A 22,482-nucleotide genomic window follows, 5' to 3' on the forward strand; every position below is an offset into this window, starting at 1 on the left:
CCCGATGACGTCACGTATTTTTGACAGGGGGGCTGGCAGCGCGAGAAGAGGAAAAAGGGAGCGGATGTTCCCGGGGTGGAGGACGCTCAGGATGGTATCGCCGGGTTTTTTTCCCCCCACGTAACCGCAGCATGATAAACGCCGCTGCTGGAGCGGTTGCCCGCAGGATGCCGTCCGCCACCCGGCGGAGCGGCTGCTGGATCGCGTGGTGTCACGCGGTTCTGTTCGGCGTGTCGGCGCTGGTTATCGTAGCCGAGCGGAGCGCTCGTAAGTGGGGATAGATTTTCCTAGCGGAATGCTAACCTGGCTGCTGGTGTGCAAAATGATATTTCGACTGAAACAACCTTTTCCTGTAAAATATATGATGCTTTTTTGTTGTTGTTTTTTTTGGGGGGAGGGGGGGTAATGATGAGAGGGGAAACAGCGTTGGTTAGTGATGGAGCTCTTTCAGCATCATCAGAGGGATCAAAGAGGTTGCGGTGGTACAGGCGTGAGAGCTGGATGCAGCTGACTCCTGGTGGACTGTGGGACCTCCAGGGGTCACCCATGATGGACAAAAAAATACTATTACTATATTTTTCCACATATTGATTATATGCCTTCCACCTTTTTTTTTTACTCAACCCACACCCTTTCCTATTAGAAAAAATTACTGAAGTCAATCTAACATTTCATTCATGTGATAAATACACATGTGTGAAATGTAAGCTGAGAAATAAGCATTGCAGCAAATTTGCAGGTCAGTCAGGCAAGGTCAGGATAGAACAGGGATGGGCCATGTTCTGCAGATCACTGTATAGATGCTGTGCTGATGGCCTTTTTGGTGAAGGACTCAAAAGCTGCATGAAAACACGTTTTGGTCAAGAGATGCTTCAGATCTCGTCTCTTGGAAATATTTTGGAAACACGTGCGCACTTTAATTTCACCAGGACCCTTGTTTTGTTGCATTTGTCAACATGTCTTTATAAATACATGCTGGTTGGGATGATTTAGGATTCATAAACCGGTTTGTGTCTGTTGTTTTGTGTGAGTCAGTGATCTACTGCATAGGGTTTTACCTTTGGAACGAGGAGACGCAGTGGGCTGGCCTCACACTCGGGCTCTTTCTTCCGGGGACAGCGGTTCAGCTGCTGAGTGTGAAGTGGTACTATGATGATGGTGACGACAGGCGATGCTATCTCTCTGTCATACACATCCTACACCTGGGCATCTTTAAAAGGTAAAATAGTCACACGTTCATACAGATTGGCACCAAAACAAATGATTCAGGATTTAAATCAGTGAGAATCACACTTTGGTGACCTATAGTGAGGATCAGACCTCATTGGTAAAGTGATTTGTGCTCTAAGGTTGTGTATGTCTCCCTCCTCTGGCAGGCTCTGGGATTGCATGAAGTCTGTTCTGCGCAGGCAAGGCTCCGTGTCTGAACTTGGGGTTGTTGTCATGCAGCAGGCAGATGTTGCTGCTCTTTGGGTTCTAGAGGCTCTTGTCCTTACACTGCCTCAGAGCCTGCTGCAGGCATACGTTGTAGTGTCCACCGACGTGGGCATCACATCGCCAGGTAAACCTATATTAGATGCACGGTGATGAGTATGGTCATTTAAACAATGTTTAATACTTCTTTTTAACCTTCAGTGGCATACTGCTGTGGCTTATGCGTGCTGTCTGTTTCCTGGGCACTGGTGCTGTACAGCAGAGCGTGCTGTCTTATACGACCTGGCCACTTGGCCATGCCTCCTGCAGCCTTGCTGTGCCAGCTGGTGTGGAGGGCAGGCATGCTGGGTGCCAGGGTGACCTGCCTCATGTTTTTTGCGAGAGTCTTCCATTGGTGGGTCTGCGGTGTTGCAGGTGATCCAAGATTTACAATCAAAGTATTTCTCCTCAGTTTGCTTTTGAGTCAGATTAATTTGCTCCTTTGATCAGACCTGAGATTTTTTGCGAAGAAAAAGAACTGATCGGAGTCATATTTTGTGTTCAGGTTTTCATTGGCTCACGGCCTCCTTCTGGCTGGTGTCACAGCAACCAGATATCTGCACCGGTCCCTGGTGTTGGCGCGCCTTCAATGGTGTCCTGGGACTTGTCCATGTCTTCCTCTTCCTCAATGTCAAGGATGGACCTTCCCGCTACCGCATGGCGAGCTTCTATGCTGTAAGACTTTCGAATGAGCTTTAGCTTTTCTTTTTAAAGCTTTGTCATTGAGCAAGCACACAGAAAACACATTCACGCTTGAAGATTCTGCAGTGTCATCCTCACCTTTGTGTCCTCAGCTTACAGTGACGTAAAACTATCTGCCGATGACTGATGGTGTGACCTTCTCTTTTACATTAGTTCATGTTAGTGGAGAACGCCACTTTGCTGCTGACCGCCTCTGACTTCCTAAGTGAAGCATCATGGGACAATATGACCCTTCCCACCTCTGTGCTGTGTTGCTTTCTTCTTGGTGAGTCATTCTATCCACAGTGTTTTTTATAAGCAGGAAGTAGATTGGAAATTTGTTTTTCTTCCTTGCAAACAATTCTTTATGTGTCCATACCCCTAGGTGCCACCTCCCTGGTCCTGTATTACCGGTTCCTCCATCCCAAATCCACTGAGATCTCCCAGGGTACAAGCCGGCACCACATGGGGAGCACATGCATAGAACAAGGGGAGTCCTCCTTCTCTCTTGGAGACAAAAGCTTGCCCCCTCCTTCCAGCCAAACCCACGGCAGCTTTTCCCTTTCGGGTGTGGCTGGTTCTCTGCTTGAGCATCCAGGAAACTGTGAAGGCCGGTCCAACAGCTCCTGTCCTTGCTACCACCACCACTGGCTCTTGATCCGTCTGGCTCTGAAAACGGGAGATCTTGGTAAAATCAACCGGGCATATGGAGCTGGAGGAGCAGCGGCGATCCTTGATATGGACGACAACAACCAGGAGTTTAAAAGCAACGAAGGCATCACAATTACAGCCGGGGGCAGCTGTGAGGCCGTCTCCACCTCTGAGTCTCAGGGGAAGGGCCTGGCACCCCTCTCAGACTGCAAAGATGAGTTCCAGAGCATAAGCGAACCCACATCGACCGAACATCCTGACGAAGAGGAGGACAGCCTGGAGATGGAGAGCCCGATGGAGTCTCCTGTATCAGATTTTAAACGCAGCTCACCTGAGGGCAAATCCGTGTTTGGAGACAGTCCAGAGCCATATTTCTGCCCCACAGAGTCAAGTTCAACATTATACTTCAGTGCTGATCCCCAGTCTCCCAGCAGCGCCAGTAACCCCCGTTTGGACCGGGAGACGGGGAGCCTCGAACTTGGAGGTCGCCTCAACTCCATCCCTAGTGATCCAGCGCTTCACAGGGATGTGCGTGGACTCATGGGACGTGTAGGACAGCGCTGCATTTCAACTCCTAAATTGGACTTGGGAGTGTTGGACTCTGCTTCCAGCATCCCTCATCTCACAGGTCCAAGGAGGCAGCTCATCATGTCTCGAAGGGATGAGGATGATCACTTCTAGATTTTTCTTGACGCATCAGGGAGTAAGAAACAAAAACATTAACCGAGCAGCAGTGTCATCCTCTGCTCAGTATAAGGAAACAGTGCCAGACCTCCACCTCAAATATGAATAAAAATGCATTTAGCACAGTCTAAATATGCATCTTAATGCATCGCTTTAGTGGAATCCAATACATCCAAGACACAAAAAAATGTAATCAACAAGAGCTGCAGCTTATCAAGCAGAAAATTTAAGAGCTAACTGATCACAATTATGAACACAAGTTTTGCTATGCTACTTTTTAGCCGCAAGAAAATCTCTAGAAACACACTGTGCAAATGTTTGAACTGTGGTTCCTCTGGACTGTAGTTACATAACTTCAAGGACGATTTTTATGCAAAACCTTTATAGACATATGGTGTTTTGGTATATCAAAGCACATGTTGAAGCTTCTGGTTCCAAACATTACTGTAGTACCTGCTGCTATGCTACAATGGAGAACTTCTGAGATGTAAGAGCAACTGGAGTTTCTCATTTTTGAACTTTAAACCAACTAAAATAAGCTTTTGGCTTCTAAAAAGCACAAATATCCTCTGTATCATTTGTCTGTTGCTGTGATGCTGTGATTTTTCATCTGAAAAAAAAGAAAGGAAAGAATTACAAATTTTAACAAGCTGTATTTTTTGTATGATAAAACTGACAGCTTTGCACAGGGCTTACATTATCCTGGAAAAACAGGTTTTTGTTGTATTTACATGTTGATCATGTAATTGCTGGAGTACATGTGAAATTCTTTTTGGACAAAGAATATAATGTTGTCTCTCAGGCACTAATTTACAGAAGATTTCAGATTTTATCTGTAAAATGAAATGACAAGATGCTTATGACATATTTGTAGTGATTTTATTGTGTGTTTTGATTGTTGCTACCAAGACAAAAAACAAAACAAAACAAAAAAAACACAAATCATCTCTGCTGAGAAACAGTGGCTGAAAAATGGAAAAAGTAGTGAAATGAAGTTTAATATTTTTTGCAGCCAAATTACTGCCTATAAGACATTTTGAACTGTGACGTTTGAAGCCACGGGGGGCTTTAAATCAGCAATAAAAAGCCTGTGTTACATGTGGAAATGAGTGAGATTTTTGACTTTTGGGGAATTATTTGTCAAATTTTCAAAAGTAGAAAAAAAAGATATTTAAAAGGTGGTATTAAAGCTATCAGAAAGAGCTGGATTTTAGTCAAAATTACTGTGAATAACCGGCTATGTTTCTTTTTTTTTTTCATAAAAGACCCAAAAGAAGGTATTTATGGTACTTCCTCTTTAAGAGTCCGCGCATGCGCAAACTACCAGGAAAGTTAACTCCTGAACTTCGTAGAAAGAAGATTTGTGATTTTTAAAATCACAGGAAAAACTTTACTGTGTTGACATGGCATTTCGCCGGAGGAACAAAAGTTACCCTTTCTTCAGCCAGGAGTTCTTAATTCAGAACCATGCCGATATTGTTTTCAGTTTGGTGATTGTCATTTTGATTGGACTGATGTTTGAGGTGAGAGGATTTCTGAATCTTTTTTCTTCTTCTGAACTTCTTCTCTCTCTCAGCTGCCTTTAGGATTGCAGGTCCTTTTTCTTTTTGCACTATAGACTTGACTTAAAACAGTTTATGTTCCATTTTATTGGTGATGTTACGCCTTTCGTGGGTGTTTTCGCTGCTTGCTTGCTCTGCAGTTTTCTTTTTTTGTGCAAGTTTTGTAAAAAAAATAAAAATAAATCTTCGCCCACAAATTACTAATTTTTGCCCAACAAAGTTTAAAGAAGTTTTATCTCGAAAACGAAACTCTGCGTTAGGCGTGTATTGCATTACCGGTTAAAACTATTTTCGTCTCTTTTCTGGTTAATTTAACCGCATGGAGATCGTACTCTCTTTCTATAATCCAGTAAGCACCAAAATAAACCTAGTGTGAAAACCAAAGTTATCTCAAAAGTCATGTTTTACACACAATACTTTGTCCCATTTCCAGCAAACTAAGAAGTAGTAAAAATGTCCTAACTTCCAAAGGTAAAGTGATCGATACCTATAAAGGAAACACATCCGCTTTTAATTCAAATTAAAAGCACTCTGTTGCTGGAGTGGACTGAACAAGGTTGGCGAACTCGGATATTTTATTTTGAAATGTCATAACGGAAGCGGATTCAGATTCCTTGGGAAATTGATGGTATTAGTTAACTGCCACGTCTCAATATTTGAGCCGCTGTTGTTATTTTAGCTGTTGTTAAAGGCACTTTTAGCCACGAAGGAATTTGAGATTCAGCGATTCAATTAAATTCGCATCTTGTTGAAACGTTTAGTTATATCCCAGGTGGGCATTAAAAATGTCACTCCTGATTTTAGTTGGGATCACACAACTGAAGTGGAGCAGATTTTTAAAGGGGGATCCCCTTAATGTTGCTGGTTCCAAAATAAAATGCAAAAAAAACCCCCAGAAAAATTGCAGTTTAAATAGATGGAAACTTTATTGTTGCATTTATAAGGGCCAACAGGTTTGCTCATTTGTAATTTATCCAATAATTTTTATTTGGTATGTTTTATGCAAAACTGTGCATTTTTTTAAATGAATGAAAATTAAAAAGTTAATATAAATGTAGGAAAACTATGCACAACTATAAAATGAATGAATTCAGTTGGGTGGGATTATCTTCTTCCCACTCTTTTTCAAGCAATAAATCAAGCTCTCCTTGACTTTAGTTAATGATCATCTTATTTAATTAATCAAATGTGACTTAAGTGTGTTGTTGTTTTTGTGTTTGTTTTTTTAATCTATGCATTTCATCTTTTCTGTAATGATTTTGATAAATCTGTGTGTATTTTTTATTGTATTGACTACAATTAATGCTTGAAATAAACAAATCAAATCAAAATGTATTCAAAGTGAGGATTTTGTCACATTTCTCACATTCATCACAGTCAGATCAGGTGACTGCACTCAAATAAGACACAAACCAATAAAAAGCCTTTGTTTCCAGTAATTTATTCAGAAATGATAACCTCTTTTTTATTTAATTGTCAGTTATTCATCTCTGTTCCTTTTTAATTCATTTCAGTAAATATTTTTCAATCTTTAAAAAGCACTTGACATGGATATAACATACATTTCTCCGCATTATATTTGAATATTAAATTTAATAACTTTCCTTTGAGGCCTCACCTATACCTACATTCACTTTGTTTCTCCTGTCTGTTCTTCTTTTTTAGGTTTTCTTGTGGATTTTTCCTTTTTTTTTAATTTTTATCGCCAGTTTTGACTGTTTGAGTCATTTTAAATTACTTTTTTAGAAGATGCATTCGATCTTTCTATCTTCATCCGAATGTTAGTCATTAGGAGATTATACCTCATATTAGATATGCAGCCTAGAACTATTGATATGACGTAGTCAGGGCTTTCAAAAACTGTGGTTGAGTGGACGTTTTTTTGGAGCAAATGTTTGTATATCATATGAATATTACTTTTCAGAAAAAAAAGTGTTTTCTAGAATTCTTTAATCCCACCAACCTGCTTTTTTTTTGTTTGTTGCTTTTTTTCCAGACAACAGCAAAGACGGCCATATTGTTCATTCAGCCTCAGTACAATGTCACAACATTATCACCAGGTAGGAGATGCAGAGTTAAACTAAAATAAAGATGCTTTTCTCCTCCACAGCCCTGCTGTTTTTTTAAATATTGCCATTGATTGATCAAAGCATGTGTGCATCCTCCCGATCCCAGCTGACATGTTTGTTTCCCTCTCTCCCTTTTGTGTGCTTAGAGGGAGAGGTGACGACGTATCTGTACGGATGGAAAGACTGCGCCACCATTCTCTTCTACTTCTTCATCACCATCATCCTCCACGCTGTCGTGCAGGAGTACCTTCTTGACGTGAGCGTCTTATTTGGGTGGTCACGGGATCAAACACATGACTTTTTTACTGCAGCTTTCAGAATATTGGTTAAAGGTTATAAAATGTAGCAGAAAATATGAGCTAGCACATGTCTTAGTTGTAAATAGGTGGTAAAGTCTTGCATGTCCAACAATTCTTATTTCAATTTGTGCTCATTTTATAAGTGAAAATGAGGTGAAAATAAATACTGATCTTAGGTATATATTTTCCATGAGGCAGAAGATTTGCATTTAAACGTTTTTACAGCTTCTTTGTCTGCTTTAGTCCTCTAAAAGTGATTCATACTGAAAGTATTGAGTAGAAACTGTTCACTCAGACCAGGAAATGAGCTGTTTCACTTCAGGGGCTTTGTATTCAACTTTGTATTCAAACTGTCAGTGTGGGACACTTTGAATCACACTTAAAACGGAACAAAAAAGTTTTTTTTTTTTTATATATATACAGCGTGTGAATGCAGAAAACATGGTGTTCCATTTCAGCTGTTATTGTTAAGAAGTAGGCCATCGAACAGGTTTTAATTTAAAACCACCGTCACTGTTTCCAAAGGGACTAAAGGAGGAAAACGTTCACAGATGAACTATTTTAAGCAGCGGCCCTAAATAATTCCGCTTAAATTATTGTGACACTTCCTATTTAATGGCAATAAGATATGAGATAAAAATTGCAATATTTTGAGGTCCTTTCTAATTATTTTTCTATTCTGATCTGGTTGCAGAAAGTGAATCGACGCCTACACCTCTCCAAGAGCAAAAACACCAAGTTTAATGAGTCGGGTCAGCTTTGTGTGTTTCACTTTGTGTCGAGCGTGTGGAGTTTCTATGTTCTCCTAAACGTAAGTGTGATTTTTTTTTTTTTTTTTTCTTTTCTCGTCGCCATGATTCAAATTGACCACTTCCTTTCTGATCTGTGCTGCGGAAGCAGACACAGGATTAAAGCCACCATCCATATAACATTTTTCTTTATTTCTTTACACAGGAAGGATATATCTTGCATCCCAGCAGCCTTTGGGAGAATTACCCTCATTCACATCTTAGGTACATTTTGGTTAACACTCAGAGTAATGGAACACTTTTTTTTTTTTTTTTTTAAAGCTGCACATCTATTAGGTCTTGTCAAAAATATGTCAAAAATAGAAGAAAATGATTCTGCTTATGTTACTTTCAGTCAGCCTGTTTCCGCTTTATGTGCTTTGTAGGGTTTCATCTGAGCAGCTGGAGGCGAGCTGTGCGGGGAAACTGCACTCATTTACATGTTTATGTTTTCCCTCGAAATGTGCAGAACAAAAGCCAACAGCGGGCAAAATGGAACAAAAGCAGCATGTGGAAATATCGGTCACGTTTTAATTCCACATTGACAAACGGATCTCTATATCTGCTGGTCTTCATCTCATAATGAAAATGCCCTTTGTTATAATTGCTCATTTTTAATTAGACTTAAGTGGCACATATCAATCAAGTGGATTACAGTTAAGGTAGACTTTAATGTAAGTTAGGAGGAGGATGCTGAAACTTTTTCAAAAAACAGAAAATTGAGTTGCCAAAGAAAGTTTCCCCTTATCGATATGAACAATTTTTTATTGACGTCACAGCTGCACTTCATTGTTAAAGCGTATACATCGTTTGCATGCATAATGTCACCCTACAGAAGACTGTTTTTTCATTTAAATCATTCAACTTTTTTTTATGTTTCCGTTACTTTTTACCTACATTTGTTTGTAAAAAAAAGAAAAAAGTCATTTAAAGATCAAACGCTCTTATGTTTCAGGATGTGTGGTAGCGATTTTGAATTAATCAGATAATATATTAAATTAGTGGGAGAAAAAGCTGATAATGTCACCTGCATTGCCTTTTTTTTAATCTTCTTGTGCTTTTTGTTCCCCAGGTTTCAGGTGAAGTTTTTCTACCTCACTCAGCTGGCCTACTGGCTCCATGCCTTGCCAGAGCTCTACTTCCAGAAAGTGCGCAAGGTCAGTAGAAAGGCCATGGGAACTGGAGGCGCTCTGGAGCGTGACTTGATAAGCTCTGTTTATTGTTCAGCCTTTTGGTGGGGATTGTATAAGTTCTGTATTTGCAATACACAATGCAAAAAAAAATTTGAATTTGTATTTTTTTTTGCTTTGTTTTAAGGAGGAGATTCCTCGCCAGCTCCAGTACATCTGTCTGTATCTCCTGCACATATCTGCAGCCTATTTGTTAAAGTAAGTGTAGAAAAGGACTTTGATGTTGATAAGTGGTTTAAAAATCAATACATTTGAAGGGATTCTTCTGAATCCACAAAAAATGTTGTCAGTGTTCAGATTTCATCGCTTTACATCATTTTATCATCATTTTAGTAGTAAAGTTGTTATTTTCATTGATTGCCGTGTTTTTCTCTTCATGTATAGCTTGACTCGTGTGGGTCTGGTACTCCTGTTCCTCCAGTATTTATCAGAGCTGGGCTTCCACATCGCCAGACTCCTCTACTTTACTGATGAGAACCACCAGAAAATGTAAGTTGCTTGCATGCCTTTACTGAATTTTAGTGGCTTTTTGTCGAGTCTGTCTCCCACTTTGAGGCCTTGCTTTGATGGAATGGCGTGTCGTTCTGGGCAGGTTTGACCTGTGGGCAGTTAGCTTTGTGTTCACACGGATGACCACGCTGACCCTGATGTTCCTCTCTGTGGGATTTGGTTTGGCTCGAGCTGAGAATCAGGGGCTGGACTTGGAGATGGGCAACTTCAACACTGTGCTGATAAGGTAAAGCCCAATCTGGTGGTTCAGCAGCCAAAAGCATAAGAGTCCAATGTCTGTGGATAAGGATTCATTTTAAACCCAGTCTCTGTAGCTCTCAGACTTATGCATAGTATTTTTTTTTTTAAGTAAACATACAGGAATGACTTTGGACTCCATTTTTGCAGTTAAAGATAGCTGTCACAGTAAATGCTCCTCAATGCAATAAAACTGGACTTGACACTTCACATCTATAATTTCTCAGAACTCAAAGTATGTATTTTTTATTGGTCTTCTTACAGCCAGCAGTCAGAGTAGCATAAACAGTTTAACAGGTTAGACTGTTCTTCTAACACCAGACATCGAAAGCAATTTCATTCGTTTGGGGCATGATGTCAGGCCTACTTTCCAATTCTCACTGTGACACTTATGGTGTCCCCCCTCAGAATGATTGTCCTGCTGCTGGTGTGTTTGACTCAATCCTGGCTGCTGTGGAAGTTTATCCGCTTCCAGCTAAGGCGTTGGAGGGAACTCCGACACGAGCAGGCTGTTCGCAAGAAGGCTGCCACAAAACAACCCCTGCGGCCCCTAAAGAGAGACTCGCGTAAGTTCGGACACCCATATTTAGCAAGGAGCTGACATTATTTGGTCATTTGTTTTCCTCACTCTGCTTCTTGCTTTGTTAAAAATGCATTTTGACTTTTCCTTTTTGTCTCTTGGTTAGTTGGTAACCATGAAAACGGAGTTCTTAAAGCGGAGAATGGAGTCTCTCCCCGGACAAAGAAACTCAAATCTCTTTAAGATCCTCTGACTGGCGTGAAAAGCTGCCTTAGTGGTGGCTAAGGTTCTCGATCAGCACCCGAGGGAAGCTGATGGCTGCTGGTCGTCGAGCTTCTGGCTGAAAATGTCCTGCGATGTTCCAAGGACTATGTCGCAGATGTTGGAAAATGAAATCCAAGGAAAATCCTTTGATCCCAACAGACATTTATCCTTCTCATTGTATCAGTATTTTGTATTTGTAAAACATACTTGCAGCTTGCAATCCCATCATAAAGCAGACAGTTGTATGCAGTGATAAAATAGTTAAATAAGCGTGTTCATCCTCAAACTGAAGTACTGTAGCGTTGCAGCTCGGACTGTTGAGCCTTTGTGTTCTGTTTTTTAGTCCACAGGAGCAGAAAAGTGTTACTGATTTTTTTATTTTAATTTTTTAATTTTTGGTATGATATGAACTATCTGGTAAAACTGTACATGTGTCACTTATCACTTTCCATTAAGTATGTTGGATAACACTGCATGCCATTCCATTTCTGATTTTTGTTTTTGTTCCGATTTGTTTATTAATTACTTTATTAAATAATGCAATTGTTCAAACATGATTTCAAATTGTATTTGAACCAGCTGAGGTCTTTTTCTTTGCTCTTGTTCTTTGGTCAGTAATGCAATTTCTGGAAAAAGTTATTTCTAAATATAAGGAATAGATATATCAGTGTTTAGATGCAATTCGTTTATTAGAGACATTTTGCAAAATTCCTAGCACATCTGGTCTTTGGATCAGAAAACTTGAGAAACATGAGATGATTTTACTTCTTCACCTGAAGGAAGAGGAATGAAAAAGAGAGTGAAAAATCTCCTTTTACAAATAAACTGAAATAAATTGACTGCTGGTCAAAATCTATGGAAGCAATTCTTTCTCATAATTAAAAATAAAAGTCAATACCAGAAATTCTTTTTCAAAAATGAAATGGTATTGGCTTTTATGAGACAGAAATGCTTCCATAAAAAGCTGTTACTGACAGTTAAAATGCTGGGGCTGACCATTATTAGATTGAGTGCTTAACTTCTGTCGCAGAGAATCCAGTGTTTGAGATGGGACCTGGTCTGAGATGGACTCCAGGTATTTGAGCACATAGAGGTCAGCATCTGTCAGGATGAAGCGGTGACTAAAAACTACAGACAAAAAGAAAAGAAATGACTACTTTTACTTTGACATTGGATGAAATGATACGACACTGAATATGTTCCATAAGGAGATGAATACCCTCTACCGTGGCTCCAATAGCAAAGTCTGCAGGTGAGTATAAGTCTGGGTTTTCCTGGCTTGAACCTGGCTTGGGAACATGTCTGTTCCTCAGTAAGAACCCAGAGTCAAAACTGGACGTGCCCTTTTCAAAGATGCTGATTGTTTGATTGAAGAGAGAGTACATTAAGATGAAAGAACGATCTTTGTCTTCTGGATATGGAGACACCTAAAAAATAAACAACGTAATGAATATTTGACTTCAACAGAAATGGTACATTAGATGTATTGTAACAACAATTTAGTAGTTAACAGTAACAAATTCGTATATTTTTCTTACCAGCTTGGCTTTGTAGCGTAATACTTTGTTGAGATTCTCGAGGTTCTTTTCCACTTTGGGAGGATTCTTCTGTGGAGCAGCCATTTTTAACTGGAGTTTGTGAATAAAGTAATAGTAAAATCGTAAATCCTATAAAAATGTACATAATTAATGCAGTTGGTACATATTTGAAACCTTACCTTCTCTTTTTGAGGTGTGTCCACCTTTTCTGGCACCTCCAAGGGTTTCATTTCCATGTCTGGGTGGTTCTCCTTGTAATACTTTTTGGTGAAGTCGTCACAGTCGCACAGCAAGAAGGAACGGGCGAGTAGTGTAACCGTTTGGCCTAGCTGAAAGTCTTTGGGGGAGTAGTACTCATCTACATCTAGGTGAGAGATCTCCATCACACAGGTGGGGAACGTTTCTGCAACAAGAACACAACTACAGAAGTCCTGTCCAAGTGACGGGTTCCATTTATAATCAGTTTGAGCATTTCTGTGAGGCGATTGAAATATAATGGTGGAAAAACGTCTTTACCTGATTTCATTTTTTTGGGTATTTTCACTCTGCGCATCACAACAGGGAAATGGTTCTGTCTTCTGCCTTTGTAGACCACCTCTCTGATCTCCACAGTATCGTCAACGAGGAAATAGTGGATGGTAACCGGCAAAGTGTACTGACGGTTCACATCCTCCCCCAGAGCAGAGAAACTGAGCACCTAAAATAGACAACAAGACGAGAACAGGACTGGTGGTTAATAGTTTTTATTTCTAACTTTAAACTGAGAGTGTATGTGGAGAGTATACATTTTTAAAAATCTGTTTTTTTCTACTAGAAAATGTAAGAATATGAAAACAAAAATACTAATTATATGGAACAGTGTTTCTCCTTTCTTACTGGGTAAAAGTACATTTTTAAGTTATTTATAGTTATTCTAAGTGTCATTGTTATTGCAATGCAACATCTGAGCAGATAATATGGATATTCTCTACCTTTCCATCCATGGTGAGAAACTGGTGCAGCTTGTCAGTTGTGGAAGGCTGAGTGTGAGGCTGTGGTGAGCCTTTGCGTTTTTTGATATAAGGATCTTCCGGTGTTGGCTCTGGTTCGTTCAAAATGATCCCTTCACTTTCCATAAACTCCTGTGTGAATGAGAGAAGAAAAGCAAGCAGGAAAAGAAACAGAAATCTACAAATGAAAATGGCTGGACACACAAAAGGAGAAGAAGTCTTAATCAGAAGAGTAGTGTACCTTTGTAAAGTCATCACACTGTGTGATGTGGTATGTGAAGCCATACACCTTCAGATCCATACCAATGTTGAGGTCTTTCCACAGGTAATACTCTCCGTGGTCATTCTTTGGTATTTTCTGCCGTTTGAGCCTCTTTCCGTGTTCGAACCCGGAGTTTTCCTCTTTGGGCTCCACAATGGTCATAGTGTCGTCCTCCAGGTGATAATAGATGACCACTGGACACACACGGTATTCTTCAGAGGAATTCAAGAATTCCTCTTTAAAGAATGCCTTGAAGCACAGCACCTTAAAAAAAAGCAGGCCGGTGATAGACCATGTGGGGAATTATTTGGAAATAATTAATGCTTTTATCAATTTGAGTTCACACCTTCTTGTCCAGAGCCACATAAACTGGCTTAAAAGGCTCATAGACTTTCCGGTCAGAAGCGCCATACGGATCTTCTCCTGGCATCCCAAAGGAAAGATCACTGAGATGCTGGGCTGTTGTGCTGAGCTGTTCGGACAAATGAAGTTCCTGGCCGATCCCCATGGAGAGGCGCTGAGCCAGAGGATAGCCATTCTTGTAGTCCAGAGTCTGGGGTCGATGAAAGGCGGATTTCTGCGACCGCAAATCATGAAACAACAAGTTGAAGAGAAATAAATGCAAGCTCTGAATAAAAATAAAAACAGAAAACTATTGAAAATATTAGGTTTCTAGGGATTTTTTTATACTTACAAAATATTGTTTTGTTTTATAAACTGCTGACATTATTTCTGTTAAATTGAAAAGCTTCTTTTTTCCTCTATTTAAACATTTGTGTACATAAAATAACAATTGGCAGAAATAACTAGAATGTGCAGAGTTTTCATACCTTAATTAGAAAGAAATAGGCTTATTTAACTTTAAAAACACAACAAAAATAATTAAACAAATGTTCACAAAAACATTGGATGAATTTAACCTTTGATAATCCAAGCTTTAATGCATCTCGGCTTCTCCACCAGTTTTCCAATCTGCTTCAAACACTGCTCCTAATAGCCGCCTTTGAGTAATTCTCCTCGCTCCAGCAACCATTTCCATTATTTTTATAGCTCTCTTGATGCCTCCCTGCTGTTGCTGAGTGACATTTGAATAAGTAGTCGGCCATCCAGGTCTTTGGGGAGTTGTTTTTGCCCTCTGCCAGTCTCTTGTTTTTCCTCAATGTCTGCTGCTTGACCTTGTCACTTTGAGGAAGGGTCTTAGAAATGCTGAAGGATGGAATCTGAACAGTACTGAACCCTTGACATTCTTGCCTCATATCCTTTCTTATAAATACATATACTTTTCCTTGTTAAGTTTAATTTGATTCAAGTAATTAATTCAAGTAACCCAATAATTTATTGAGAAGGATAAAAAAAAAACAATTGAAAACATGACGGTTAGTAAAATAGAGATACTTCTTTCCCAACATAAGCAAATCTGCAAATCACATTTTTAGTGATCTATTGATACTTTTCAAGAAAAAAAAAAAACTATTTTAAATGAGAATTTTTTTTTTTGGAAATTTATATCCTTTTTAAATCCACCATGACGGCTCTTACTGTGTAATCCGGGAATGAATATCCGGGCAGGAATGGCAAACCATAGTTATTCCACGGAGAAGACATTTCTGGTCGGGATTTCTTCGTAACTCTCTAGTCAGGAAAGAAAAAGTTCACAATCGTCGTTTTTAACGACGCAAATAAACAGTTTGTTGGGGCGTTAAACTACAGGGAAGGACGCGCGACTGAAGCTTTGACGGTATCTATGGTAACGACGTCTAGTGTTAGCACTTGTGACGTAGCAGCAGTTTGTTTTAAATAAAGTTTGACAAAAAAAACGTAACTTTGCAAGCATCTTTTGGAAAGCAATTAATACATCTCATCTTTACAGATTGTATATCTTTCTTTTGTGTAATATGTAAATTACATATTCATAAATGTTTATTTTTTATCTGGAAATACGGTAAAAAAAAAAAATTATTTAATTTGTTAAACTACTAACGTCAAGTTCCTAATAGCACCACCAGGGGGCGAGCGAAGCTAAAAAGTCCAGACAGTTTTTGTTTTTTCACATTTACACCTTGGAAATTAAAGACACAAACTCTCTTTTCATTTCTTTCACTGGAACACATTTTCCTTTTGAAGTTTATTTCAAGCGCATAATCCATTTTGGTCATGTGGTAAAAATCACTGACACATTATATTCAAACTAAACCTTTTAGACATCTCTGGTGAGGTGGTTATTTGAATAATCTCTATAAGGAAAATAATATTAATGTGTTAAAATATCTGCTTGAAATTGGAAAAGAATGTACACATCTCTCCAGCAAATAGCATGATTTTGGTGCCGTTTTACCGTTTTTGTAGTGTTGTTTCCTTCAGATGGCAGTGACAAACACAAGCAACGTCCTGCATATTAAATAAAGGCCACTTTTAGACATTGCTTGAAAAGTGATGACCTGAAAATGCATTTTTATAGTAAAAACAGGCAGTTCTCTATTAATTTACATTTATGCCAGAGTAGATAGCAGGTGCTAAACTCGACAGAAGCATTCTGGTTTTGACACAAGCTCCACATCAGCATAGAGACAGTACTTTAAAGGGAACACAAATAGATTACATACATTTGAGATTCCAATTAATAAATAAATGTCCTATAGTTGATCAAAAAAGACTGTTGTAATCATAAACTCGACTTAAAGGGTAGAAAAGCCTCTCCGCTTTGAATTACTTTATCAAAAATAGGATTAAACTATAAAAAGGGAACCTCTTTGAGGTGCTTTACATTATATCTCCTATTCTTGTCTATAAATGCTGACAATGTGATTTCAGTCAACTCCCCCTTTTTCTAAGGAAGAGCCAAACACAGAAACACTAGGATTGCATCCCTGAGGCGCCAGACAACCTTTGCAAAGTATAAAAATATCTCATAATAAAACCTTACTTGAGAAGAAAAATACACAACATCAATGAAACATTAAATATAATAAAATATATTGCATAAGGTGTTCATCTTTTGGTTTTTATAGAGCTCAAGGCAACATCTACTGTGAAAAGATTGTCTTACACTGTCTTATTGTCGAGCGCACTTTGGTAAAAAAAAATGCCCCTCTGTTAAAGTTCACATTTCAATACTGGAGGGTAGTGAGCGTGAAGCTCAGAGTGTCACAGTCTCTTCCAGCTGCCCTGTGTGCTGTAAAACAGACCTTTGTGAGGCCTTGGTCCTTCAGTCACCGTGTAGTCTCTGCAGGCTTGTGTATGTTCATTAACCCATAAATCCTCAGTTCAAAAGCCCGCCGAGGTCACCGGTAAGTCAGTGTAGTCTTTCACTTCTTTCTTCCGGGAGCCAAGAGGCAAGCTTACAATGCAGAGTTGAAGCTTATTGTTTGACTTTTGGGGGTATAGCTTATGATACCCAAATGGACTTTGAAAACAGCAGAGAGAGGGGAACATTTTTCCAACTAAAAACTGTCAAACTGTTGCTTTTGAATCTCAGTCTGGGTTTGTCTCTTTCCCCTTCTGTACAACATTTCAGTTAAAGTCAGGTTCCCATTAAAAGTCTCCAGGTATTACTCAGTAATACCGATTGAGGCTCCGTGTCCCCGGGATGTCCGGTTGGCCGTTCATCCAGATTTCCCGGATGATTCGCTCTCTTTCCTCCAGCCGCTGAGCTCTCTCCAGCTCTTCGGCTGACGTGAACACGTTCATGTTTAGCGTGCGCTCAAAGCGTCTGTGTCTCCTTGCCGAGAGGTCCGAGGTGGTGTCCCAGTCTGAGTCCGAATCACTGGAATCTGAGGATAAGTCGGCGGGACGCGCACGTTTCTTGGCAGGAGGCCGCTCACGCGGCTGGCAGTCGGTGCGACAGGAGATCTGGACCACCAGGGCGAAGAGAGTGAGGAAGAGGCCCAAACACACGCCACAGACGAAGAACAAGGCAGCCCTCTCTGGGTGGTCTAGTGCAGGGGAGAGTGGAAGGACACAAATGATGGAGGGAAAAGTTTTATTTATTAGATTTTTTCATGAAAGACAAAAAAGAAAGAAAGATGTTGCATCTTCAATTTTTTTTAAACCTATTTGACCATCTATATTTAATTATTTGGCTCGCTTTGCTGGTTTGGTATTTCTGCAGCATAGCCTTCATTTTGTATTGATTGCTTAATTTCCTATAAGTGCACATTTTTCCCCTTTACATCCACTCTTCCAGATTCTCTCCGCTCCAGCAGCCTTGCTTGCCTTGAGCAAGATTCCAACATTATCCCAGTGGTTTGGCTCTTACTGGCTGTTTACATTTAACTCAGCGGCAGCATCTTCTATATTCGCAATCTCAGTCAACCATGCTGGAAAACCGGCTCAGTCAATTCTTTCATTCAAACCCTTCAATAATAACAAACTTGATCAAAACTTGCCAAAAGTTTTCAACAAAAACTTGCAAACTTGTATTTCAGAGTACTTCTTTTTTCAAATTGTGGAGCAGATGAAAAAAAAAATGCAGTTTAAAAAAGATTGTGTAGACAATATGGTGGGCAGGCCACTCCGTTCTGACAACGTTCTCCTTGTCCAAGTTGGTCTCTGGCTCAAAACTGTTCGGCTGGATTGCTCCTATATTGTTTCAATATTTTTGTTGCCCCGCAAATGTTAGGCTGGGGGCGTGAGGGGCTGTAAGCCACCGGGAGAGTGTGTCAACAAATTGCTCAGTTATGGGTGATGGGAATGGAGGGTGGGCTTGATCTGCCCCAACAGTCACGGTGAATTTCAAATGAATCCCTGCAGAAACTGTGTCCTAAAAAACAACACAGTTTAAAAAAAAAAAAAAGTAAAATATAAATAACCACTTCAACTTATAGATTGTTCAAAAACTGTGCATAAGGTAGTATTTTATGTGTGAAAGATAATTTCTTCCAGCAGCTGCTTGGAGCTCTATGGTCTACTCAGCCGCTATCTCTTTTAAATCCACATTCCTCTAGCCCACATTTGGCCACCTTTCAGTCCTGGCAAATTAAAATAGGGGAAATGAGGGATTTTATCTATACCAAAAAATTGGTGTGCACATGTTTCAGGCATTGGGACGTATTCCATTGTCCTTGAACCGCTGGATTTAAAGCAATAAGCATTTTTGATGTTACAAGACGTCCTACCTGATATGTAATTGTAGGCTGCAAGTGCGTTGCTGAAGAGCGCCATGTTGGCTCCAGAGGTGGAGTTGGCGATGGGGTTCATTTCTGGTGACTGCTCTGGATCCTCTCCTTCTTTTTCTTGCGGCTTCCCCTTTTCTGTCTCTTCAAATTTGTTTTTCTCTGTTAAGAATGGTTGCAAGGTCAGAAAAGTGCGGTTTAATGACACAAAACAAACTACAGTCTGTCCGGAAAGCTTCAGGTTTAAAAAGGCAGAAAGAGGCTGTGAGGTGGAAAACAAAAAACAAAAACAAAAAAACGATTGAGGTAATTTACAGGAAAACAAGATTGCACTATAATGTCTGTCAGAAACCTGAGTCATCTTAGTTCTGTTGAATACTGAAAAAAATGTATGACCTAAAAAGCAACTCATCATCCGTTGTCTGACTCAGGTCATTAAGGGACAAAGAGTCCCATGGGAAAAAAAATCTTCTAGGATTTTGGCTGCTATACCTTTAATTTTTGGTAAATGAAGGCAGGCAAGCTTTGGTGAGCTACCACACACACACAAGTGACCTCTAATTACACAGTCTCTAAGGTGTGTCAGCCTCCTCTAATCTGATAAATGTAGTTTAGACAAGAATTGCTCACTGAGCAGGTAAACGTTTCCACCTGGGAAAGCTGCTGTGTGGAGTCGATCAGCTGATTTTCATCCTTAATCTCTTTAATGCATAAAAATAGCCCTAATACAGTACATCTGTAAAGAAACAGCTACTAAGTTTTACAAACAATTTAACTTAAAAAGAATTACAATAAATTATTATTTTTTTAATTTTAATCTAAACAGAGAAAATCAGAATAGAATAAAAGCTTTGTTATAAAGAGAACCTTATATTTACCTTATATATATTATATTTACAGCAGAACAGACAAAGTCATTCAGAAACCTTAAAATGCAACATTGTGAGTTTGGTAATCACAAAACACACAGGAATGACACCGGCGCCCTATTATCAATCAAAATGTAACGTGTACGTTTAAATAAATGTTTCCGCTTTGAAATTTTGGCCTTAAAACATACAGGACACACAATTGTAATACCCCTTGTAATAAATCCTTGAAACACTGTATGTTGTTTAGTTTGCCTGTTTTTCATTTTTAATTTAAGGCATTTTTCACATTGTTTTGACTGTCTTTATTTTATTCTTTTACAATTTTATTTGCCTTTAGACATTTGACCTTGATTGTATAACATAAAGTATTTTTTTTTTCATTCTTATTTTACAAAAATGACAAAATGTACTATTTGAAAATAAAGTTTTTCATACAGTTTTGGGTTCTTTGTGGATTTATTGTGTATTGTTATAAAAAATATCAACTAAAAAGAAGCTGGGGTTGTACTAAAAAGATGGAGGTCAAGGATTGCCACGAAAAACTGTTTTAAAGGGAAATCATAAACTGTAAAGTAATAAATATGCTCAAAAAAGCCCCGGACTACTGTACACTTCAATTTTTTGTATAATTTTCCGAATAATTTCATATTTTTGATTTAATAAGCTTATGTTAATGATAAAACATGCTTTGTTTTAGACATAAACAGATATCTGGGAGATTCAAAGTGGCAAAATCAAGACCGTCAACCTGCTCAGGGCTCCAGCAGACCTGAGCAAGATGAAGCATGCACAGAGAATGCATAGAGGAATATAGGTGTGTGCAAACCTAAAGCAGACTAAGACTCCGCCCACAGCAAATAAAGTGACCTCACAAGCAGTTTGCATTTGTTTGATGTAAACAAAGTCTGCCCACAAGAGTTTGCATCAGCTCAGTGTCACAAAATTTTGCAAATTCAAGACGAGACATATGGTGGTGTTACTGGATTACAGGTCAGCGGCAGACGGTCACTTCTTGTGTTCAATTCTCAGAATCTTCTCTAGTTAAATCTCTGCTCAGCTCAAGTCTGACTGACCGGAAATGCCACAAATGATTATAAATGAAACTTTTGTAAATGAGCTTTGAAATCCTCTGTTTTTAGTGCTCCCACAGTCACATGAGAGATGAGAACTTCTTTTTTTTTCCCAGACGAACTGTAGGTGGAATGTTTAAAGTCTGTGCAGGGAGGAGAAGCCACTCATCCGATAAGGGCTGTCGGCACTACAGAACACGGCCTCAGCCCTTCACCTTTCCTAACTTCCCATTCATTTGAGGATCCGGTGGCTGAGCAGAGTAATGATGGTGTTGGATGTAAGCCAGCATCCCTCCTGAAAAAAACTATGAGTTTTCTTCCTCGCTAAAATCTCACATGGTTTCATTTTCTCTTTTTCCCCCCACTGGGATATTATGAAACACTTTGATAAACATATAAATGCTCAGACCTCAAACATGAATTGTAAAGCTGCACTTGACACTCTGTTTATGTGTGCTTTGTTTACCTGAGTCCGGGTCAGGATTTTTGACTGAGCTCCCGTAAGGAGGACTGTCTCCCACTATGTTGGGGTCATGGGCGCCTGGTTCCAGGGGGTACACTGGTGGTCTTGGACCTGGCTCCTGAAGCAATCTCTTCGGGACTTTAAAGGAAGCACAAAAAATGTTTTAATTTGTGTAAGAAATGCAACAAAATCTTACAGCACAATTACATAATGTGGTATTGAAAATGTATATTTGGCATTTTTACTTTGAGGTTAGACATGTAAAAGAGGATGATGCATTTTTGATATTTCAGAATTATTCTTATTCCTAAATGTCACACTCTTGCTTATTCAAAGGCATAATTAGAGCTTTGTTTAAACAACTAAAAAGTCATAATGACAAGTTTCTTTTAAAGCTTTCTTTTTTTTCCCTTAGGAAAAAAAAGCAATGTTTTTGATAGTGTTTAATATAAAAGTACATTCACTTTTATAGTTTGTGAAACAACTTATTCATGACAAACAACAAAATCTGTTTTTACTGGACTTTTTGAGAAGTAAATCAAACCAAATAAACCAGAATTTTTGGCAGAAATAATCTTAGATTTTTCCTTTCCAGATTAATGTCATCTGCTCTTTAGCTTTCTTAAACAAAGGACTTTCCTGTCACCGGTTCCTACTCCTCCTTCTTTGCTTCTTAGCTTTCTGTAGATTGGTGGTTCTCTCTCAGCCTTTAAAGACTTTATCAAAGGCGGATTTTCTTCTCCTTTAATATTTGTCTTTTTTCCTTTAGTTCAACACCCTTCAAGGCTTATCACACCTTATCATTCTTCTCCTTCAGTCTTATCTGACACTCTTGTAGCTCTCATAAAAGCTCTTCCTGGGCTCTAACTGTTCTCCCGCTTTCTTCTCCTCTTTTTAGTTTTCCCCCCATCTTATTTCCACTTTATCACCTTTTTCATTATACTTTCAAAGGTCTACAATAATTTGAGCTAAAATGCGATAGTTACAATGGTTAGAGCCTAATTTTCTGTGCTCTTTCATGATGTAGAAGATTGTTGAAATTATTTAAACATATAGTAACAGATGCTTGTAATGAAGATTGAACGGGGTTTTCACTAAACAACAGTTAAAATAGGGCTTCAGTGAGTGAGATAAAATGTGACTCACGCTCTTCCCAATGCGGCCCACTGATTCCCAAAAGTTTAACGGCCTCCACCTACAATCCCTAACATAACAGCATCCTGTGAGTCAGGGAGTCTGCACTCCTTCC

The 22,482-nt window shown here is 39.2% G+C and overlaps 4 protein-coding genes across 11 annotated transcripts in view; 2 read left to right on the plus strand and 2 right to left on the minus strand.

Annotated features, from left to right (window-relative positions):
- The first annotated feature begins 13 nt into the window (after positions 1-13).
- LOC101161208 (XK-related protein 5) lies at positions 14-4,595 on the plus strand. Its single transcript, XM_004083581.4, has 7 exons — positions 14-267; positions 1,036-1,219; positions 1,377-1,561; positions 1,636-1,848; positions 1,979-2,148; positions 2,329-2,440; positions 2,540-4,595. Exons 1-7 carry the CDS (start codon positions 132-134, stop codon positions 3,484-3,486), a joined length of 1,947 nt encoding a protein of 648 aa, XP_004083629.1. The 5' UTR covers positions 14-131; the 3' UTR covers positions 3,487-4,595.
- A 115-nt stretch (positions 4,596-4,710) lies between these two features.
- On the plus strand, positions 4,711-11,480 carry LOC101161454 (translocating chain-associated membrane protein 2). Its single transcript, XM_023952842.1, has 11 exons — positions 4,711-5,012; positions 7,048-7,111; positions 7,267-7,376; positions 8,114-8,230; positions 8,374-8,432; positions 9,280-9,364; positions 9,525-9,595; positions 9,782-9,886; positions 9,990-10,133; positions 10,553-10,710; positions 10,831-11,480. Exons 1-11 carry the CDS (start codon positions 4,893-4,895, stop codon positions 10,905-10,907), a joined length of 1,110 nt encoding a protein of 369 aa, XP_023808610.1. The 5' UTR covers positions 4,711-4,892; the 3' UTR covers positions 10,908-11,480.
- A 118-nt stretch (positions 11,481-11,598) lies between these two features.
- efhc1 (EF-hand domain containing 1) lies at positions 11,599-15,491 on the minus strand. Of its 8 annotated transcripts, none has more exons than XM_020714887.2 (10): positions 15,257-15,491; positions 14,064-14,315; positions 13,697-13,981; positions 13,438-13,587; positions 12,983-13,163; positions 12,646-12,869; positions 12,467-12,535; positions 12,155-12,355; positions 11,925-12,081; positions 11,599-11,701 (listed from the first exon to the last, which is right to left on the minus strand). In XM_020714887.2, the coding sequence occupies exons 1-10, from the start codon at positions 15,320-15,322 to the stop codon at positions 11,661-11,663; spliced, it is 1,626 nt and encodes a 541-aa protein (XP_020570546.1). In that variant the 5' UTR covers positions 15,323-15,491; the 3' UTR covers positions 11,599-11,660. The 8 variants fall into 8 exon arrangements, 7 of the variants coding, with proteins under 7 accessions (XP_020570546.1, XP_020570547.1, XP_020570543.1 ...); XM_020714888.2 differs by having other exon boundaries at positions 11,925-12,056; positions 12,148-12,355; positions 15,257-15,488; XM_020714884.2 differs by having other exon boundaries at positions 12,467-12,556; positions 15,257-15,488.
- Positions 15,492-15,802: 311 nt separating this feature from the next.
- The window catches only part of LOC101173993 (protein eva-1 homolog C), a 60,399-nt gene continuing 53,719 nt past the window's right edge, over positions 15,803-22,482 (minus strand). The window contains exons 6-8 of the mRNA XM_004083462.4: positions 21,237-21,371; positions 18,832-18,990; positions 15,803-17,649 (exon numbers count right to left, since the gene is read on the minus strand). Coding sequence (XP_004083510.2) covers positions 17,270-17,649; positions 18,832-18,990; positions 21,237-21,371 — 674 coding nt within the window. The 3' untranslated portion in view covers positions 15,803-17,269. The remainder of the gene's footprint in view (positions 17,650-18,831; positions 18,991-21,236; positions 21,372-22,482) is intronic.

The sequence above is a fragment of the Oryzias latipes genome, chromosome 24, assembly GCF_002234675.1.
Source record: "Oryzias latipes chromosome 24, ASM223467v1".
NCBI classification, from domain to species: domain Eukaryota; kingdom Metazoa; phylum Chordata; class Actinopteri; order Beloniformes; family Adrianichthyidae; genus Oryzias; species Oryzias latipes.

Coding starts and splice junctions, on each gene's coding strand:
- LOC101161208 (XM_004083581.4), top strand. CDS start 132: ATGATAAACGCCGCTGCTGGAGCGGTTGCCCGCAGGATGCCGTCCGCC. Junction 268..1,035: donor CGTAGCCGAGCGGAGCGCTC/GTAAGTGGGGAT, acceptor TGTGTGAGTCAG/TGATCTACTGCATAGGGTTT. Junction 1,562..1,635: donor CGTGGGCATCACATCGCCAG/GTAAACCTATAT, acceptor TTTAACCTTCAG/TGGCATACTGCTGTGGCTTA.
- LOC101161454 (XM_023952842.1), top strand. CDS start 4,893: ATGGCATTTCGCCGGAGGAACAAAAGTTACCCTTTCTTCAGCCAGGAG. Junction 5,013..7,047: donor TGATTGGACTGATGTTTGAG/GTGAGAGGATTT, acceptor CTTTTTTTCCAG/ACAACAGCAAAGACGGCCAT. Junction 8,231..8,373: donor GTTTCTATGTTCTCCTAAAC/GTAAGTGTGATT, acceptor TTCTTTACACAG/GAAGGATATATCTTGCATCC.
- efhc1 (XM_020714884.2), bottom strand. CDS start 15,322: ATGTCTTCTCCGTGGAATAACTATGGTTTGCCATTCCTGCCCGGATAT. Junction 13,588..13,696: donor AGTGTGATGACTTTACAAAG/GTACACTACTCT, acceptor TCATTCACACAG/GAGTTTATGGAAAGTGAAGG. Junction 12,870..12,982: donor ACCCAAAAAAATGAAATCAG/GTAAAGACGTTT, acceptor TTCTTGTTGCAG/AAACGTTCCCCACCTGTGTG.